At 37.3% G+C, this 21,919-nt stretch overlaps 1 protein-coding gene across 1 annotated transcript in view; it reads right to left on the reverse strand.

Moving 5' to 3' along the window:
- Positions 1-17,447, reverse strand: part of LOC144642575 (uncharacterized) — a 38,479-nt gene extending 21,032 nt beyond the window's left edge. Inside the window, exons 1-13 of the mRNA XM_078501557.1 lie at positions 17,407-17,447; positions 15,106-15,237; positions 12,832-13,278; positions 12,014-12,145; positions 10,840-11,070; positions 9,993-10,172; positions 8,471-8,623; positions 7,788-8,036; positions 6,954-7,100; positions 5,892-6,029; positions 4,243-4,344; positions 3,752-3,858; positions 2,850-3,035 (exon numbers count right to left, since the gene is read on the reverse strand). Of these exons, the coding sequence (XP_078357683.1) occupies positions 2,850-3,035; positions 3,752-3,858; positions 4,243-4,344; positions 5,892-6,029; positions 6,954-7,100; positions 7,788-8,036; positions 8,471-8,623; positions 9,993-10,172; positions 10,840-11,070; positions 12,014-12,145; positions 12,832-13,278; positions 15,106-15,226 (2,193 nt within the window). The 5' untranslated portion in view covers positions 15,227-15,237; positions 17,407-17,447. The remainder of the gene's footprint in view (positions 1-2,849; positions 3,036-3,751; positions 3,859-4,242; positions 4,345-5,891; positions 6,030-6,953; positions 7,101-7,787; positions 8,037-8,470; positions 8,624-9,992; positions 10,173-10,839; positions 11,071-12,013; positions 12,146-12,831; positions 13,279-15,105; positions 15,238-17,406) is intronic.
- Positions 17,448-21,919: the final 4,472 nt, after the last annotated feature.

Consider the following 21,919-nt stretch of genomic DNA (forward strand, 5'->3'; position numbering starts at 1 on the left):
CACGAGAATTGCTAAAATGTTTAGATCATCTAAATTTTGTCTCTAAAGTTTTCTTCAATTTTTCTATTGTTGATTCTCTGACGAAACAAGCCACGAACCCGAATTCCTGTAAATAGCCTACTTAATGCTATCTTAACCCTATTCAGACCGTGGGGGGGCGCTTTTGAGGCCCGAGCTGACTTTGAACCTTTATAACTTTTTTAAGATTTAACCAAACGCTGCCAAACTTCTGAGTTTTCCTTAAAATTTATCTGGCAACAATTTGGTAGGGTTGGATGATGTGTCAGGAACTAGACATCACCATGGCAACGGCATTTTGACAGGCATGTTTTCCCAAATTTGTAATTTTGCGTGTTTCTGTTAATACAAATCAACTTAAATGGAATTACTTTTACATTTTTACGGGTTAAATGCACATTTGTATTTATTTTGAGTACTTTGCAGTGATTTTGGGTGGTTTTCTGACATTTTGGAAAAATTTTGAAATCCAAGATGGCGGATCCAAGATGGCGGCTGTTTGACATCATGATGTAATTGTCACGTGATGTGACGTCATCATCCCACGTGACGTATACCAAAAGAAAGAGTTTCGGACATACAATACATCCTATAAGTTTCATGGTGATTGCGTTAATATTCTGGAAGTTACATAGGGGGGCTTCCGAAGCCCTCCCCCCCCCCGGTCTGAGAAGGTCCAAAAAAGCCCGGTCTCAATAGGGTTAATCAGAGTGCGTAGCCAAATGTCGATGGTGGAGCTTGTTTAAAAAAATTGTATTCCCCACTTTCAAAACGAGAAAAGTGTAGACGAGGCGTTTTTAATGTCAGGAAAAGCACAGGTACCCCAAGCTCTATGTGAGATATAGACCGTGTGACCTTTGTTCAGCGTTGTGTGAGTGTTGTAATTTTAACGTCACGGCGGCTGTTGCGTAACAGCGAAATTATAAGGATTTGTATGGGAAATAACGATTCCCGCTTTAATATATAAATGCGAAATAGTTTTTAATAAAAAAACCTTACCTAAAGTCCTCTGTCTGTTGTTCTTTCTCCTATGTGGTTTTTGGAGCGATTTAGCACGATTCCAGTGAGTTATAGTTCCATTGCCTTCCTCTCTAGAGAGGAAGGCAGTGGAACTAAAACTCAATGGAATCGCGCTAAATCGGCTAAAAAACCTCACAGCACACACAGGGAACAACAACGGAGTTAAGGTAAGTGGTTTTTATCGTAATTCAACGGATATTTTTTCGTTCTTTTCGGCTATATTTATTTCCCTATACAAATCCTTATAAATATGCAAATCGATTGAATTACGAAACAATGCAAATGTCATCTTTATTGTACTCATATATTGAGCTTGGGCTACCTGTGGGAAAAGCGTGAAGAATGACAAAATTTTCCTCCAGAGTTACAAACAACGTACTTAGGCCGGGTAATGATTTCGGTGGCCCTGTAGAGATGACACCGGGGACCGTTCAAGAACGTGTTATTCTACCATCACAATTTACACGGGTTTTCTTTACACTGCCCATACCATGAATAGGTATGGGCAGTGCATAGCTATAGCTATGTATCCAATAGGATACCCAGATACAATCAGCGCTGATGAAAGAATATTCCGATATCGATTGGCCAGCAAGAAGTATCTTCTAAGAATTCGATGTAGATTCTTAAACGCCTTTTGTTCTGAGGTGGCCTTCGACCCATTAACCTATCCCTGTTTCGGACCGATACCACTCAAAAACGTTTGCAAAAAACGAAAAGTTTGCCGTATCTCATAATTATCGGTTTTGTCGCGCTAGGGTCAAAGATCACGTTTTCCGCAGTGGAGCTGTACTTGCTTTGCTGCCTCGTGTTTACGATTTTATTCAGATTATTTGCCCAAAATTGTGTTCACTGATTTAAAGAAGAAATTATGGTCTTACAAACACGTAGTTTTTGGAAAGGCCATGTGCTTAAATGCCTTTAAAGCCTTTGAAAATAGGCTAATATTTGGTCTCTGTTCAGTCATAAAAAAGAAAGTATTTGCTTCCTTTCTCGAAATATACAGGAACGGAAATACAAAGACAGGATAAAATTGGTTTTTAATGACAAGCTTTATTTTCGAAGGTAGGAGCCTCTAAATATGTCTCTCTTTTTCGTCTGATTTTGGCTGGCCTGGGGCTTGAGGAATATATAAAAAAGTCGTTTTTAAGACAATAATTAACTGATCGTTCTTTAACTAAATATTTTTTTAAAGTCACTAGGGGCTTCTCCTGGCCAAGTTTGACGAAATTCAATTTTCTTTTTTATTATTTATGGGCAGGTAGGTTGACAATTAGGCGGAGCTGCTCTTAGGACGTCATAACGCCGTTAATGCTATTGCTTATAACAACCAAAGATTGAAAAGACAAGAATTTTGTCAAACACGTTACTGATGCAGACTTTCTGTTACACATTCAATTGTGATTGAAATATCGATAAAAAAAAAAAAAAATCAGAAGTTATATAAAATAAATGACATCATAATGATATCACATTGCATCACAGTAATAGAAAAGTAGCTATACTTATTATAATGAGTGTGTACACCGTGCTGTGTTAATATGATGGCCTTAGCAAACTTTAAACTATGACAACACGAACGTTCCCTTGGTGAAATGAAAAATCTTCTACGACACGAAAAATTTAATTTAAAAGACTCTTTTAAGCGGATTGTTGTCTTAGTATCAGATTTGCATCAGTCTTGCAATGTTAAAATACAAGAAGAGAGCAAAGTTACCTGACCGCTTTTGTAAAGACTGTCTATAGGGTGTTTTAATTTGGGTAAAGTGTATTTCAGTTCCTCATAAGCATCTCGTTCCTACAGACCATACCTGGCAGTACTGCAGTGCTACATCAGCATTTTGTAAAGTGAGTGGCGTTAGTATCATTGTTACGATGTGAAAGAGTTCCTTGAACATATCGTGAAAAGCTTTGGGGTTGGTGAAATTTCCTGCTTGCGCTGAGGCAGCCATATCCTTTGATATTTCCATAAAGTTGGTTTCATTTGCCGTTGCAATCTATTTACAAAAAATGTTTGCAATCCATATCTGCTAGCAAGGGTTTAATTTCCGGGGTTCTGCATACAGCTATTTCAATTAGCGTTGTCAGATCACAGTTTGAAGCTTAAAGACAAGACCGAATGGTGGTCTGGGTATTCACTGGAACTTCGCATATTGGCCTATAGGAATTCATGAGTTTGTTTTCCTCTCAGGAGGCCTTTTCTGTAGCTTTCTTTTACTGTCGAGTAGCTTTCAGTTTTAAAAAGTCTTCGAAAATTTAGTGTGGCTAAAAGTACCTTGTTTCCACATGTCTGAAGAGAAAAAAACGTGCAAATCTGTGTTTGTAATGTCGTTATATCTAATTAGTATTCAGCACGTGCAGTTGCTCTCTTCTTCGACCCGTACTACCTAGCGGTCTTGTCTTTAAGCTTTGGTCGGTCAACGTTAATTGAAAAGCCACATACATGTAATAATATAAATTGATCATAAATTGATGACGTAATTCCGAGTGGCTCCTTGGATTTAAATTAAGGTTGTGCAATTGAAAAAGAGAACAAATGATCAGAACTAGTTTTGGAAAAGTGGATCTGATACGATTTGTTATAGTTTAAGGTTTCATCAATCAATGCCAAATTTTAACTTTTAAAAAATTTAGAATTGCATTTGCATCGTTTACTTTTTTAAGTTTTTGCCTGGTACATGGGGTTATAATTAAAGGTACAGTTTAAACTTACTTTTTTCTTAAAGTACACCACTAACGTTTTCTTTTCACAATCACAAGTGTTCTTGTGCAGCCAGACCATGTTGGTAGATTTACGAATACATTTACTGCTAAATGTTCCTAGAAAATAAAAGGTGTGGTTAGCAATAAAGGCCGATTAACAGGTAAATCACTTTATCATAACGTGCTACATAGAATGGCTTTCAGTGTAGAATAACTTGCGTTCGCCATTCACCATTCCTTTATATTTCCTTCTTGGGGAATCGATTTTCATTGACACTAGCACTTGCTTTGGGATTTTGTTTTGGTTGTGTATGTTTTCACTAATTGGAACAAAGCTGTTGTCTTCACGTATTCGATCTCCAAATTGGCTAATTTAGCAGTTTGTGCGATTTCCATAGGTTTATAGCACTCGCGGTCAGACAACTTAAAATGTGTTGCCCGTATACTCGCGAATCACATTCTAGCTTCAAATTGAAAAAGGTTTTATTAAAAGCGTGTCACCTGTCCATTCGGAGTTTATTAAAGAACACTGCTTTATAATTTCCCCATCCTCTCGTGTTCTGGTCCAAGGAACACCGTGTGCCATTTCAGGACCGCAGAAGTCTGTCAAAAATACATTAAAGCTGTGATAAGTGGTAAAATTTTATGATATTAAAGATTAGCCAATAGGAAACGCGAACGATGAAAACTCACTAGTGAAAATGTGTCGTTCGTCCAATCATAAAAATTTACGCGAACGACGAAAACTCACTAGCGAACACTTGATTTCCATTGCCACTGGAGACATGGCGGAGACAAGTTTCAAAAAGAGGTTTGTGTCTTGTCTGTCTTTGGACGGCTCCATTGAGTCGTTTATTTCAGAACTAGAAAACCAAAACAATATAAAAAAAAGAAAAGAAAACGAGACGTTGCTTTGTTTACCCCTCCCCCTCCCTCCCTGCTTAGAAGTCCTCCCAGTTATCGGTCCATCGTTCCGCTAACAAAAAAATTCCAGTACCCCCCAACCAACTCCTCCCTACAGATTAAGCCCCCCCTCCCCCTGCTCCCCCAAAAACAATTGCATAAGCATTGTTTTCAATTTCTCTTTGGACGACTGTACGTCATTGTAAACCCCAAGAGAAATTGATACAATGCTTATGCCAAAATTTTGGGTGGTAAACAACATGTATAGGTGGTTTTCACTGTCACTACGCGAAAAAATAAATCCAAAACTATTAAGTTACAGGTTGTAGAAAACTACTATATAAACTACTTATCCAAGTCTCAGGTCTGTACGTTTTTCCGTACTGGAGTTATCAGTCAAAACGTTTCACGCAAATTTAAAGAGCAGTTTGGAATCGCCATGTTGGAGCCCATCTGCTTGGGCTCCAACATGGCGGCAGGAAATCAATGAATACATTTGGCATTAAATTCTGCTAAAAGGCAGTAAAGTCACCCCCATAAACAAGTACACATTCACAAAAACACTTCCCGCGTACCCTCAACCGTCCAGATTGTTAAAAATCGCAGGATGAGGCATTTTTTAAAGGATACGTGCCAGCCTTCCGGCGGCCATCTTTGATCTCGTGTGACGTGAAACTCCGAAATTCAAAATGCTTTAACTTAAAGACGGCGAATGCTATCGAGCTAAAAACCTTCAAAAGGATATATACTATGCACGTCTAATTGCCATTGAAGGATAAAAACTCTGGGGTCTTGCGATTCTGGGTTTTAGAATTTTGATGACGTCACGTGAAAACCAAGAATTATGGGAACGGTGAAAACAGCGAATAATAACTTACCAACGTCTTCATAGAACATTGTACTTTAAACAGAGATTGGTAATGAACAAGTTTGCGAACTTGAATGTAGATCAAAAAGTGTGATTAGCGTGGAGTTCTGACAGTATTTTCCTTTTACCAGAGTCTAAATGTCCTTTCTTGACAACTCATTTCCAAACAATTTTTTAAAGCCGCTTTCAAGCCCGTCCAGGTGTAACGTTCCTCAGTTATAAATAAGCACACCCAAAACCCCTTACGAAGCTTATAACTAGCAGTTTACGGTATGTGATCTTTTATTTTTCTGTTTTCATGTGTCTATCTTCATTTGTAGTTCAAAACATAACACATTTCTTTTTTTAGTGTTTTAATCAAATCAACGTATAAACTTACAGTGATCACAGTTCCTCTCGTCTGATTTATCGTCGCAATCCGGACGAATATTGCATCTGTCGCCAAGTGATATTATCTCGTAACCACTTTTACACAAGAAAACATCATCGTTTGATATTAAGGACAGCTGTCTAATTCCTTAAACAAACAAATAAATCAATGAAAGGGAGAGCCTTAGGAGGAGGGTGGGGTGGATTCCAACCCCCCCCCTCCCCCCCCCTTAAAGTTTTATCGCAACTTTGAAAAGGAGATGCATAAACGTTGAGTAGCTGTTCATTCATCCCTTGCGGAAATTTTAATGTATCAACTATGTTGTCAAAAATCGCCATTTTTGACATATCCTATTTTAATTTTTTTGTTTCATTCTACATCCCATCAGCATTCTGCCTCGATTTTGTATTAATTTCCGTTATTTTCTGACTTTCTGTGGCAATAGCGAAATCCAAGATGACGGCTCTGATGGCGTCATATGACGACACAGCCAACAAATATCATTCCATCTTGTAAAAAACTAAAAGCTTTCTGCTCAGTGTAAAAAATTTCACTGTGCATCAATAGAACGAAAACATCGTGCCGGGGTTTCCATTATCCCTCCCCCCTTGTACCCCGAGTGGGGGCATAAATTTGCTTGTATTTCAAAGGGTTAACTGTTTTTAATTCAGCATTAAGCCACAGTTGACGCTAGCACAGTATACGTAAATATCAATTCATCTACATTAAAATACGATTTTGCGGCCGTAAATCGGCCGTATTCGGCCGCACGGGTTGAAAAATCATGATTTGTCCAAATCTCATTAAACATCGTAAAGTCCGAAATTTATTCCCAAACACAAGATGAGAACATTGCTAAGAATAGAAGAACGATGATCAAAAAATGCACGCAGACACATAACCATTACCTTTTATATTTTTTTTTTTTTTCGATTTTTAACTACTTTAACTTTATCTTTTTAATATTTTTATTGTAAACCGCCATGGACAATTAGTGGTTTTGACGCTTTATAGATACTTTAACCATTCTATATTCATTGGAAAGTCCCTTTATACAGCAAACACACCAACCTGGTATCGCACCAGTGCACGTCACTTTATTGTTTCCAACATAGCAGCCAGGTCTGACTTTTTGATTAGAGCTGCTGCAGTAAAAATCAACGTCATTTTCTTTCCAGTGATCCCCATCGTAATAGAGTTTACTGTTCCATCTACAAGCTTAATTAAACAACGATTTGTCTTTTAAAGTGATAAGCCGGAAGTTGAAAGGAGAATGCACGAAGGGCGGTGTTTCTTTTGAAAAGTTTGGAATGTAAAGCAAGGCTTGAAGTAAAATACATAAATCACTAGGGAGAGTGTCACATCACACTTTCAAACAATGAGAAAAGAGTTGAAAATACAATGCGCAGCTGAGTATTTTTGATGAACTTCGAGGTGTTTGGAAATGTGAAAAACACTCGCTCGAGTGTCTTATAATTATATCTTTTTAATCGAAACTAAAACTACGGAGAAATAAAATCGTAAAACTTGTGCCAATTAAAGGTCACGTGTCCAATTCATCGACTCGATTTTGTGGACGTTTCAGTTTCATCTACACGAAGTAAAGGTGTTCACAGAGGACATGACATTTTCTTTACAAATCGTCTCAAAAGCCTTTTCAACTACATTTTTCTAGGTTACTGTGTATTGTGTAGTCTAGCTAATTGTGACATTTTGACTTACCAAAACCGCTGTTTTAAGTCTTTATTTTGCGCTTCCCACCGAAAATATTTTGCTATTTAGCGACACTTGCCACACCCGAAGTTGAGAATTGAACAACATTAGTATAAATAGCTGTTTTTTGTATTTTAAATTTATGTGTGGCTTGTAATATATATATGTCCATATGTTAAAAGAAAAACTTACCATTGCACAAACCATTGTTTTTCTTAATAAATGTCGCCACGTTACAGTAGTCCGTTTGATTGCAGTAGTCTATGAACGTATTTCCACTAGCAACTTGAATCGTTTGAATAGAAAGCAAGAATGAAGACAATACAACCTTCCTTGAGCAGTTTATTTTCCCTTGAATGCAACTGCACTGAACACATTTACCAACAGACCACGTGGCTCCTTCAAAGTACTGGGTCGCGTCCTCGTCCTGACACGTGACCTCTGGTGAGGGAAGATTTTGGGGATTTAATTATTGAAACCATTTTCGTGCACTTATTGGGATAGTTTATCGATCTTTTTATCAGAATTTCTCTATTTCGTCTCGTTTCTTCAAATAACACTATAAACTATTGTTGTTGTTGTCGTTTTTTCAATTTTCTACAACGTATTTTTTTGTCGAAACCTGTTTTGGTCTTGTTGGAAAGAAAACAGAAAACGACAAAGCAAAAAAACAAACCAAAAAGAAGTAAACGCTGCAATGAAAAAAATTAACCAAAAAATATTATTAATAAAGATATACCACTTATTTTAAACGGAGGTTTAAAATTGAGATAGATTTCAATGATAGTTTTTAGTTCATGCACAGATTGGTAAAGAAAATTGAATCTCGTTAGTCTATGTTCATATCCATGAGTTAAGTTTACAAAATACGTTACCTGATGAACAATTCTGGATGCCAAAGTTCTGCAAACATTGGTTAGAAGCCCTGCACCGGAATCGTTCTGATAACTGATGGCCATTAGGGCAAAGTGTTAGCTGCTCGCTGCTCAAAGTGTTTTCTCGCATTTGGTCCGCGATCTGCTTTAAGCCTGAGAGATTGACGAAACAAACGTAGAAGTATTAAGGCCTTCCACAGACTAGACATTTAGTTGTCGACAAATATTTGTCATTGAAAACTAAATGTTATCGAAAACTGAAAAAGGTAGTGTGTGACGAGAGTTGCCGACAACTAAACGTCATTTTTTTAGTTGTCGACAGCTAAGTAGCTTTCCTTTACGAAAAGAGAACTGCGTATTTGATCGTTTTTCCCTTGTGTGGCATGGGAATGTTTGGCTTTAGTTGTATACCTTTTTCATAACTGCGTTGTCAGTGGCCAGTGGTTTGGGCATGCGTAGTAAATGTTAGTACCCAAGCCCTTGCTGGCGTGACTTGGGTATCGGCTGACTTATACTCCAATGTGTGGGATTCTTGCATCGGACAGAATCAGTTGTCGATAACATCGACATCGACAACTGACAACTGATATCGATAACAAATAGTTGTTGACTAATATTTTAGTTAATACTAATATTGCCCTAATATTTTCCTTTTGTGTAAAGGAAACGCCAGAAAAAATCTAAAAAAATTCTACGAAAGGAATTTTTAATTACTTACAAATTGCTCTTTTTTGCATTTGCAAAAAATCCGCTTCGTAGAATTTTTTTAAAATAATTATTCAGTTTCTTTTTCATATGCCAAAAGTTATCACGAGAAAAAAATGGGGGTCATCGAGTTAGTTTTCAAGATATAACCACCGGAAGCTGAAAAAGGGTCCTAAAAATCATTGCCTATCGTTACCATGGTAACCACTGATGACGTAATTATTGGTATTTTGGATCAACAACACAATGGGTAATTTAATTACACAAAAATTTTGTTACGATCTTTAATTAATTTTTTGGCCATTTTCTTCCAAACGTCGCACAGTCAAAAACCTGAAAACTGGTACGAGCCACCTTAAATGATACTTGTAATGTATTGTATATTTATATGTTTATGTAAATTAGTCTAATTTGATATGGGTAATCGTAATTGTAATGTACTGTAATGATATGTAATTTAGTCTAATCTTAACTAATATAGCATTTATTGTATTAATGTTTTAGTTTTATATTGTATGCTATTCATTATTGTGCAATCAATAAAAAAAAAAACACTTGGCATAATCTAAAAAATCAGGGCCGTAGGCCGGGGAGGTGCGATGGGTGCATCCGCACTCAACCACGGGCCACAAAGGTCCGCCTAATCGGGGAGTTAGGGTTAAAATGACTCTCAGAATGCAGGAAATGTGGACTTAAACAACTTGAGAATACCCTTGGACCCCCCGAGACGCTCGCAGCCACCCATCAAGATCCTGCCTACGTCCCTGAAAATGGATGTTATATCTGAGCAAATAGACCTATGTAAACAAATTAATACCTGGACACTCAGAGGCACAGCATATTGCTCCATTGTAGACATAACAAACAGGCCTTGTCATTGGTGGACATACGAGGTTCTTCTGCACATAATAGGCTCCAGGGAAGTAAAAATCACATCCTGCAGATTTCCATATTTCGTCTTTAAAGTAGATTCCATCATTTTTGATAAATTCGACGCCTATTTTCAAAATGAACATCGTTAATAGACGATTGTCTCACGTTATCGTTAGACATGCTTTTAAAACCACTAAAGCAAAACATTTAACTAGGTGAAACTCTGTTCCGTCCCTTCTGTTGTGTAGATGTGAACAAATTCAAGGGCAAATTCAGAGCTCTTCAGAAGATGGTACACTTTTCTCGCATGGGGCTGTCTACAACGCCATAGGATTTTAAAACACGTTTCAAAATTGACATTTTTGTGCCGAACACGACAGTCGCAGCAAAAACCAAAAAAAAATTATGTCTTATACTTGCTCAGTAGCGGATCCAGACCTTGAACTAAGAAGGGGCCCTTTTTGTGTGTGAACACCCAAAAAATTCTTAGCGGGAGCAGTCATTAAAAAACGTGTCTTTTACCAAAAATAAGGAGGGGGCGCGGGCCTCTCCAGGCGCCTCTCCTATATCCGCCACTTCTTGTAAGCTTATCGCATAAGGCAAAGCTTATGTCATTTAATTGATCCTAAACGTGGTGCACAAGACATTAGATCTTCTTGAATTTCTTTGGCATTCTGTTACAGCTGGCTTGATGATAAAGGATTGAGAGCATCTAGTAAAAGCCGTAAAATCTCAATACATTTAAAATGAGCAACATCAGAATTATCACGTAATATGTCGTAACTCTTTACCTTCGCAATGATCTCTCTTTTCTCTCACAAAGTTGGCAACGTTGCATTGCGGTTGTATACAATCTTCCTTATGTTCATATATCCACATATAATGGGCTGGGAAGTTAATACTCAAGATTCTGCGGCATGACAAAAGGCCTTCTTTGCAATGACAACTCATACACTGGGAAACTGGCCAACCGTTTTCATCTTTTATAAGGAATAAGCTTCCTTCTTCGTCCTTGCAAACGACTAAAATGCAGTAACAGAAATAAAGTCAGATGGCTTGTTAGCTCGATTGGTAAGAGAGCTGCACCGGTATCACAGAGGTCAGGGTTCGAATCCCGAAAACAGTTTCCTGCATTTTTCAGCACATCAACTTTGACGAATCAATACTATGACTCCTTTTCAGCTGATACAACAGTTTTGGTATTGAACAGATGCCCAATCACTGGTGAACGAATTTTGATTATTTTCTTGACATTACAAGTTACCATAGCAACGATATAACCTGTTAAAAACAACCTGATAACTCCAGATTGCGCTCGGTGACCCACATTTTTTATGATGAAATAATGATCAGCATGTTGAGATACAACATTTGCAAAGTTTTAAAAAATTTGTATTGTGGGTTCACAGCCACCTTAAATGGTCCACATTTTAAGATGGCTCTGAACTCACAATACAAAATTTTTTAAAACTTTGCCAAAAGTTGTAGTTTAACATGCTGATCATTATTCCATCATAGAAAATTGGGATCGCGGAGCTCGTTTTTGAGTTATTAGCACTTAAAGCGAAAATAAAGGGTGTTTTTAACGTATTCTACTGTTGCTATGGTTACAAGTGACGTACTGAAAATGACCACAACTTGCTCAGCAATGATGGGACATTTGTTTGATATTTTAATTGTTACAGCAACTGATAAATATTTGTAGTACTGACTCATCAAATTATAAGAGCTGGGAACCGTTTTGAACCTCCTTAAACATGTCTTGAATTGTTTTGCGCACAAACATTGCAAATTCATGGATGGTATTTAAAAGAAGTTCCCGCGATGAAACCAAAATAGGTAAGCAACATTACTTTCCGCCTTCGGCGCGCTAATAGATCAAAGGCTTTGAGTAATTTATTTTTAGAAATACCTCGACTATGATGTATGGACAGATGTATGGCAAAGAACAAGAAGAAAACATACCATTCTCACAACCTTCCTCGTCAGATTCATCTGGGCACTCTCCAATGCCGTTACATCGGTGAATGTCCCGGATATAAAAGCCTCCACTTGCACACTTGAAAAGCTTTGTTTTGTCGGAAAGTTCACGGTACACTACAGTAAAACAAAAGCATTGCAATGGTCATGCATATTCAGGTGGTAGACCTGACTCTGTGAATTTAGCACGTCCAGTTTCGTAAAGCACAGAATTCCTTAACTTCATCGAAATTGAGAGTCCTAGAAACACACTTGAAGCTAATTTTATGCCTGGGGTGGTAGCACTGTCTATAATGTATAACTAGGCGCCAACTAAAAAGAGTAGACGGCAACAAAAAAAAAACGTGTTCGCCAATCGCTTTAATGAGTGTATCACAAATCAATCCGCTTAGACGAAATGCACAAAGTCAGTCGCCATCCGTAGTGATGCAGATCAGCCACCATGCACACCACCAGTTATAACAACAATTTAAAAGTAAAAATTATATTTCAAAGAGCAAAGATGTCAAGTTTGAATGTAATTGTTTTGATACAAATTGATTTGTAGAACTGTACGTGAAGGAGGGGAATAACAGAATCCCTCCCTTAACTTGTTGAAATCCTCCACTTCGGAGCCAAACGATAGAACAAACACCGAAAAGATTGACTTTTAGTTTATTTGGTTTGCCACAGGTCTTTTTATCATGTTTTTTGTTTTACAAGTCTCCCTCATACTCGCTTCAAATTTTTACAAACGTCATAACAACGAAAACCGGAGGTGGCGTTGTATTTCTTCGTTTGACCGCTGTACACATGTAACATACCTTTACAAGCACTGAACCTCTGAAGTGCTCTCGACGGAACATCACACTTCTCACAGGTCGGAAACAATTTGACACTATACAGTCCATAACTGATGTTGACATCCTTTCTGTTACAGTTAATACTACCATTTATACACATACAATCCACACAAGAGCTGTTCATCCACGTCTCTTTATTCTTTCGCAGGTTTCCGCTGATGTCCATGCACGCAGGCTCTTTTAGTACCTCACATTTTACAGAATTTTGGTCAGTGCAAGTACAGTTAGTTAGGGGGTCTTCAAGCCACTGTTCCGCGGGTTTTCTTGTCTTTTGCTGGTTATCAATGCAGGCAACAGAGCAATTAATGGAAGACGGGGCAGTGCATCTACATATGGAAGATATATTTGGTCTCCACTCGTCACCGACGTTGTAAGATGAACCATTTGACTTACAGAATGGTTCTAGACCTGATATTAGGAATATAAGCAGCAGAAGTAACATTTCAGTTATAAATTCATGGAAATGGTCAGGCTACTACTATAATTGTAATAAATTCAGATAATCATGCATATGCTGGCAAAGGCTCTCCTATGGTGGGATATAGAGTAGTGGTTTTCAAAATTGCATATTATATGACAACTTGTCTTGCATGGTAACTATTTTTCGCGTTCTAGGTACACGCTTATAATCTACAAGCACTTTCAAGAACGGTAGAATATTGACGTTGCAATCTTTCCGTGGTACATATAGTAGAATGTATTGATTTAGCGATCAACTTTTACTTAGTCATCCGGCGTTTATTAATATTAGAATTCCTCTGTTTTACCCTTGTCAAAAACGTGGAGCGGAACACATGTTCGTCCTCATTACTTTGTAACCTTCGAGGAGTACACTTCAGAGGATTTTCCCGCCTCCGTCCCCACGACTGGGTCTTTTGTACTCCCACCTGCGCCAACGATCCTTCGATTTGGTAATTAATTTATCACCGAGGATCCTTCGATTTGGTAATTAATTTATCACCGAGGATCCTTCGATTTGGTAATTAATTTATCACCGAAGTTATTTTAGACAATAAATAGCCACATTTTGTGGCCATATTATTCCGTCTTCGATATCTCACTTCTGTTTTTCGTTATCTTCCGGTAAACAACTGGCGGTTAACAATTAAGAGTTCTCGTAGTCATCTACATAAAACAGGGGGAGAAGAAAGTCGGCACTTTTCTTTCACGGCATAGCGGTGCCTGGAAACAGTGCGGGTCTGTGTCAATCAAGCCGTTGCTAAAAAAGATGTCATCCAAAGTTTTGTTTTTCTCAGAAAGATTTAAATATTAATGTCTGCATGCGTGTAAAATACGAATGGTGGCGCTTTTTGCGTTTGATGTTTTCGTGCCGCTTCTTGCATGCGCATTTTCAGCTTGATTTCTCACCTGATGTTTCACGTCACTGAGAATGTTTTGGGGGCGTGGAATAACGAGCGAAAAATTTTTCACGGTTGACATTTAACAACCAAAAAATGGTAAATCATTTCAGAATCATTGGAGTTATTTCAATTAGTATAACTTTTGCCAGATTGGTCACCGTTATCACTGTTTGTTGTTTTGCTGTCCAGCAAACTTCAAAGGAGCAAAAAAATGCAAATAGCTATTGTGTTTTGTGCACGGTCAAGACCAAAACATGCCAACTAAACAATGAACTTTGTCAAGCTATTCACTACGCCCTTAGCAACCATTCGATAGCTACTGCGCACACTCGGTTGTAATTAAAACTATTTTAAAATCAATTCTGTATCTAATGGGTTACCAGTGTAACTCAAAAATAAGTGGCGTTACATGGCAAAATTTTTGTTCTATAAAAATCAGTCTGGTGCAAGCACTCTGTACCTATTGCAGTTGAAAGGCGACTTGTACAATTGTACAATTCTGTTTTAGAAAACTGGAAAATAAAGAAGTATGTCAAAAATGACGATTTTTGTCGAAACCAGCTTGTAATATCATAGTTGTCATATCAAATTTTCCGCAAGGGATGAATGAACAGTTACTGAAGGTTCGACACCATTGAGCAAATCCCCTTTTAAAAATTACGATAAAATCTCCAATGGGGGTTGCATCCGGCCCCCTTTGTATGTTCCATGGTTAAGTATGTTGATATCATAAACTGCCCCATACCCTGTAATGTTTTTACTTACATAGCTTTAAAATAAATCTACAGTGAAACTTTGGTGAAATGCAGCACATTGCGTTTCCCACAAAAAACAGTTAAGCATAAACTAAATGTGCTATATTGAATCTCACTACCTTCACCAGTGTTTTTGAGTGAAGTAAAACCTTCGAATAAGTCACCTCCTCTGGTGTGGACAAACATCAAGGCAATGACGAGTCTGAAGATATGTACTGTCCTTTTACCCATTATTTTCATGGTTAAAAAGTCTGTTCAAAAATAAAGAGAAAATAAAAATGAGAATGTCTAAGGTAAGGATGTCGATAAAAAGAAAATCATATTATGAGGTTTAAGACCAGGACCAGGATAAATAAGTTTTTATGTAACCATTTTAGCCCAATTTGACTTTTTTTGCATTGTCATGGCAACGTATTTTGAGGTCATAGATTCCAGGAAAGTAAAATTTATTGACTCATTACCTTCACAATATTGGCTGCGGTCACATTTGGTTCCTGAGTAAGCTATTTCGATAATGTGACCGCTTCTCTGTTCACCCTAACTATGATCGCTGACCCAAAACATTACAGACTAACTATAGTTATACGCAAGCAGGGTTTATGGGTTAGTCTTTAGTTTACAAACGAAAAACCAATCAGAATGCGACAATTTTTTTCGCACGTGCCAGACGAACATAAATATGCAAAACAAAGCGTGAAGGGAAGGGAAAAAAAAAAAAAAAAAACCAAAAATTTAAATATTCACCAATGCCAGAAAAATAAAGCTTGAATTCTTCGGCGTCTAGCATCCCTACTTCATTTTATTTTCTTCAACGCCGAGATGCCGTACAAAAATAGAAAAAAATATAGGACTGACAACTAGACACAGATCAACAACAAGGGCTGTCATGAACTAATTTAGTTTCTTATCCAAAAGCTAATCAGAACTAACTGTAGTTAACTGCATTGGTGTGACAGCAAAGTCGACCGAAAGCACTAACGACAGTTAGGTATGACGTCACATAACTTGAGACTAAAGTTAAACTTAGGTTACGTCGTAGATGTGACCGCAGCCATTATTTCTCTTTGTAACGTTCCATCGTGGTTGTTTGCAATTCTCGTGATGCTCATAGATGCAACTGTAATAGCCTGAAAGTTTTATGTTCTTTGTCCTACAGCATGACAAAGGGCCTTCTTTTCAAATATGGCACTTCATACACTGGGGGCCTGGCCAACCCTTTTCATTTTTTGTAAGGAATGGGCTCCTTCTTCGTCCATGCAAATGACTAAACTGCAATAATAGAATTAAAGAAGCCAGGAACCCATGTCCTGATAATAATATTTTTAAATGAAAGGTAACCTCGTAAGTTCAGTTAACTTAGCTTTTTAGCCCACAGAAATAATTATAAAATAATTGAGAAATAGATGCCACATACATGATACTTGGCGGCAAAATTGATCTGTGTCTGTCTGTTCTGTGTCATCTGTCGGATAATTTGTTGTTCCCGTCCCTTCTTGAGTCCTATCCACTAGTTTTCAATTCAAGACATGTTTAAAACAAAGATTATCTTTTATGCAAGTTTAAACAGAGGTATTTTTGCTGACTAAAACTTTTTAAACGAAATTGTGAAGCTAAGTTTCTTCTACGTGGAGAATAGCGTGAAATATAGGCCAGAAACGTTTAATGCTTAATTGGTTGCGCATAGCCCTGCCCTGTTCTCTCGTGGAAACACTCACAAATTAACAGCAGTTGGCCTTCAGTACTTCACCAAAAAATAGTATCGCTGTATACAGCGAGTGGACTATTTCCGACTACTAAACTGATAAACTGATAAACTGCTAGACTGGGTCACTTGGAAATATTTCAATTCGAATTAACCCGTGATACTTTGAAGCCAGTTGAAGCCCCAACAAACAAAAAATGAATATTTAAGTGTCTTATGGTAGTCAGTTTCTCATATGATTCTTTGATCCTCTTTCCCGAGCATGTTGAGCACGCCAAATCCCCGATTGGGAAGCCCGCTCGCAGGCAAGTTCTTTTACAACAACACAATGGGTTGCGCGTAGCAAAACAAGCTGATCGATTACAACCGAAAAAGCCAAGAACATTTTCATGTGATTATCGATTTGCTAATACGGCGAAAATAGTCATAACAAAGGAAAGTATATATGTCCGTGGCAATCAAATAAATAGTAAATTTATTTTTGAAGTATTTAGAATTCAACGCGAGCAGTAAAGAAGTATGAGTTATCAAAAAATTTAAATACCGAATTGATGTCAGTTTTGAAGGTTCAGTTAATTTGATTTGAAAATAAAGAGAAATTGTGTTATCTTATTCGCTGATTGCTACTCGTTTAGTCATCGGTTTAACTCACAATGATTTTAATGCTATGGGTTTTTTGTATAATAAGCAAAGAACAAAAACATAGCTCTTAAAATACCTGAAAGACGACTTTTGTTGCTTTCTGTTGACAGTCAGTCCAACGATTTAACAGGATAAGTAAAAACCGTATTCATATACAGGAAGTTATATTAAACCATATTTAGTTGCAGCAGCTGTTGTCCATTATCTTAAAACTGAACGTATGACAATAACTTCGTTACTTTGCATTTAACTCTTTGGCAACTGATATAAGTACTTCATCAAATTGCCGTTTTCTTTCAAGTGAAAGTTCTTTTTTCTAAAATGGCAGCTCATCTTTATGTCGCTTTTGAAGTAAGTACTCAGACTCTTTATCAGCTACCTTCAACCGACAAACATCTGTTCTTTCATTTTAGCAAAAGATAAAAACTCTTTTATCCGCACCTACTTAGGATAAAATCATTACTACTTTAGACAGGAAGCTAATGGCCAATTCCCTCTTAACCTGCGATCAAGCGCTCTTTTTTCGAAAAGAAGAGGGAAAAAAGACGGAATGATAAGAAGGGAGGGAGGGCATGATCTCAGGTTAATTCCCTCTATGAGGCAAGCCTGCAGAGGTCATGGCAGTTGTATTCAGCGTTGCCAAGTCTCGCGCATGGTTTGCTAAATTCAACAACAGTCAACTCTCTCTTAACAGACACCTTTATAAGACGGACTCCTCCGTAATATCATTTTTGTCCTAGTTTTTAGTTTTCGCAATAGTAAGTGACTTTAAACAGACTTTTATTCACTGTTCATTGTTGAAAACCGCAGCGGTTTGAAATTTAAATCAAAAGGCTCTGCAAGCCTAGGACTGTTTGCACCAGGTGAATGTCCGGGGCAGAGGGAACCTTATATAGCGGAATATACGGGGAGGTGCCTTTCAAAATATCCTGTCCGTCCGTCCGTCTTAAAAACGTTGAATTTGAAACTAATGATCAACAACAGCTTTTGCAGAGTTTCGTTTGACTCCCACTTTCTCACTTTCTCAAGCCTGAGCTATTAACTGAACTACAAATTTCCTAAAGTAATACTGCTGCTTAAGTGAGACTTCCATTTAAAATGGGCGGTAAAAGGTTTTTCGTGATCAGTGAAAGGCCTCTTTTTCCCATGAGTCGTGAAATAGCCTTTTATTTTCTGTGAAACTTTATTTGGATACATAGCCGTGAACGGTGAATCGACTTTTTTCCGTGTGAATTACGAAATGATTGTTGTTTTTTCTCTCTCGCGAAATGTGACTGTAAATCGTGATTTTTCTTCCTTCCAAAAAATTATCCGCAGTAAGCGTAATAGGTAACCTTTTATGTTGGTTTCGTGAAAAAGCTATTTTATTTTGCGTTTAAGTGAATTGGCCATTTTACTCTCGTGAAACGTGATCTAGAGTTTCCGTTTAGCACCCTCTTTTAAGGAAACAGCCGTTTGTTGAAATAATATTATAATTGCTAAAGAGTGTAGATGAGCGAGTAAGTAAAAATTGACATAAGAACGGAGATTATTGTTAAAACGTTCGGTTTTAACGTAATGGACAACAGCCGGCTGAATGTGGTTTATCTTTCTATGTATAAATTCCATCTTTATAGCTTATTCTGGTGAATCATTGGAATGACCGACAGAGAGCAGCATTGCTTATCATGCCAAAAACTGGTGGTAGCATTAAAATCATTTTGAGTTAAACCGATGACAGAACGATTAGTTATCCGCGGATTAGATGAAAACATTTCCTCGCTAATTTTAAGTCAAAATAATTGAACCTTCAAAACATTAATATTCATATGTTTTTTATTACTTAGTTTATTTCTTTAATGCTCGTATTGAATTCTAATACCAAAAAGTGAATTTGGGCATGATTGCCCCGGACATACTTTCCTTTGCTTTGCCGTGACTATTTTTCGCCTTAACTTAATGCAATTAGCAAATCGATCGTCCGTGGGTATGTTCGAAACAAACCCATCATCGTTATCGTCAAACTAAACGTTTTAACAAAACAAAGTGACAGCTCATATTTATGCCGGTACTGAGGTATTTATTCAGACTCTTTATCAACTAAGACTTACCGACAAACATCTGTGCTTTCATTTCATTTCTCTTGACAAGAAAATTATTTGAAAACATGAAAAAACATTGGCATTGGAAATTCCGCCCGAAAAATTGTCATCGAGGGCCTGGAATAAATCATTTACATTCTTTTTTTTTCACGTTCACTTTAAGATGACCGCCACTACCGGTCATCGACTGGTAACTAGTAACCGGTGAGCCTACTATGCACTCCGGTTACACGGTCGTACCTAAAAATTTTTTGTCTGCGGGGGCAAATTTGCCTGGTAAGGGCAACTGGGATTTTTTTAGTTTAGTTCTTCTTTTTTTATTTAGTTTTCTTAGTTTTTTAGTTTTCTTGGCGGGGGCAACTATTGGATTGGTTTTTATGAATGTAACCTCGTATTGAGGAAACCGGAGTTAGCAAGTCAAAACATGCATGCAGCCTCCCTTTGCCTAACCATAACCCAAATCATAGGATATTACTACAAATAACCAGCGTATACCTTGTCTCTCTCACTGGTTTATTTTAATAACAATTCAATTTAAAAGCGTGCACTGAAGCCACAGTATACTTTAGGGTAAACTTGTACATGATTATAAATATTATCTTGCACATACACCTGATTGAAGAAACGTTGGCCCAAGAACAACATAAACCATGAACGATGCGACCCAAATGTTTACTGGGAAATCGTAAAAAAAGTAATCATCGTCTGTGAAAGAATGGACATTATTATAAAACAAGTTGCCTAGATCATGCTCTCAAGGCTCTCAAAGAAAAAGAAAAAAAAATTGATTTTAAATATTTAGAGTATTACCAAACTTAATTACCAATGCTGTCTACCCAGAATGCTATTCAGTCTGATCATCATGTTGGGTTATACTTTTCACAGGGTCAACGTTTCTTGGATTTGGTGTATGCTTTATTAAGTAATGTACATACTTCTACATAGTCCTTTATGTTAGACTGCTACGTCAATTTGTGCAATCGATTTAAATTGCAAAAGTGGCCTATTGTTTTATAAGCAAAAGCTCAAATGTATACTGTTACTTTGGCTTACGAGAGAGAAATAATTCGAGTTAGTAAACTTCTGAGCCAGATAGCGTGCTATATCTGATCTCTGTAGCAAATAGATACTGTACGTCTCACGAAGCTATTCTAACGAGACAAAGCGCTGTATTGCGAGCCGTTACAGCAACATCCTAAAGGCGTTTACTGATGAAGCAGGGCACCATTCGTCTCCTTAATTTGAGAAAAATGTAGTAGCTTGTAGTCAATGTAGGTTGGGATTTGTTCTGCCAGTAAATTGCCAATTGTGCCTGCTGGCAGATCTAGATGTGCTCGTTGAAATCGCTTCTTTCGCTCGGAAGAAGAATGTTGCTTTGGCATCCATTCTGCTGGACCAGGTATTTTGCTCGGTAAAATAACAATTCCAGCATCACCGTATTTCAGAGCGATTCTTTCCTTTTTCTTTTCGAAGCCATTTTGTAATTTCGATTTTTTTTTCAGTAACGTCGCTGATTGCAGTACGTTAACTGTATTTTGATCTTCATCGGCGCGCACTAGAAATAAGCAAGTGGTTATACTTTCAAAAATGGCTTTTTTGGATCCAGATTTTGCGGCCAGAATTTACCCAAGCCTATAGACAAACACTCTCGAGATATACTTCTTCTTCAATGAAAATTATTGATAACTGATAATTTCCTGATAAATGTGTAAGAATATAATTTTGCAACCAATTAACTAGAAATGCGCGGAAAATAAGTCGTGTGTACAAATTCTGTTTTGGAGGAATATCCTTTTCTGATCTTTTTTCGTCAACAAAGTCTGAGGACTGAGCGAAATCTTGTAAAACACACTGACTTGTACTTCACACGGAGTTTACATCATTAACGATAGAATACCAGTGCTTAGTAATATTATACAAGTATTATATAATATATTTACCCCAACAGGTTCTTTAAATAATACTCTTGTTGAGGTCCTGTTTAGGAAACAAACATCTTTTAAGTGATCTAATGAGGCTTGATTTCGACAAAAATTAATTTGTAAAAGCTCGTCTGGACTAAAGGTGATCGCCTCATGCTAAGAAAAAGTTCCACTAAAATAAAAGGTAAAGTTGTTACAGTACTTCAGTGCTGCATTTTATTAGTGCAAAAAAAACGTTGCAGGAAACTTCTTTCCACATTAAAAAAATTGGTTTGGTATTACGGAAGGTGCCTGAAGTGGTAAAATGGGACTGGGATTTTGGCAAATTTTCATTGGGAAAATGGGATTTTAGTCACTGGGACTGAGATTTGGTCAATGGGAATGTGAAAAAGAGACAGAAAAACAATAGAACTGGGACTGCGATTTTTAAAATTTGGGAAATCAATGAGGTCTTAGTGGGGTTAGCCGTATATGTTAACCGTAAAAAATCGTCAGTATATAATAAACCACTAGTTCACCCTCCCAGAAGGCCCAACCTAAATATTTTTTCAACTAATTTTTTACTTAATCAATAAATTACTTTTAA

Source organism: Oculina patagonica, chromosome 2 (genome assembly GCF_052425735.1).
Source record: "Oculina patagonica isolate OP01 chromosome 2, crgOcupat, whole genome shotgun sequence".
Taxonomy (NCBI): Eukaryota; Metazoa; Cnidaria; class Anthozoa; order Scleractinia; family Oculinidae; genus Oculina; species Oculina patagonica.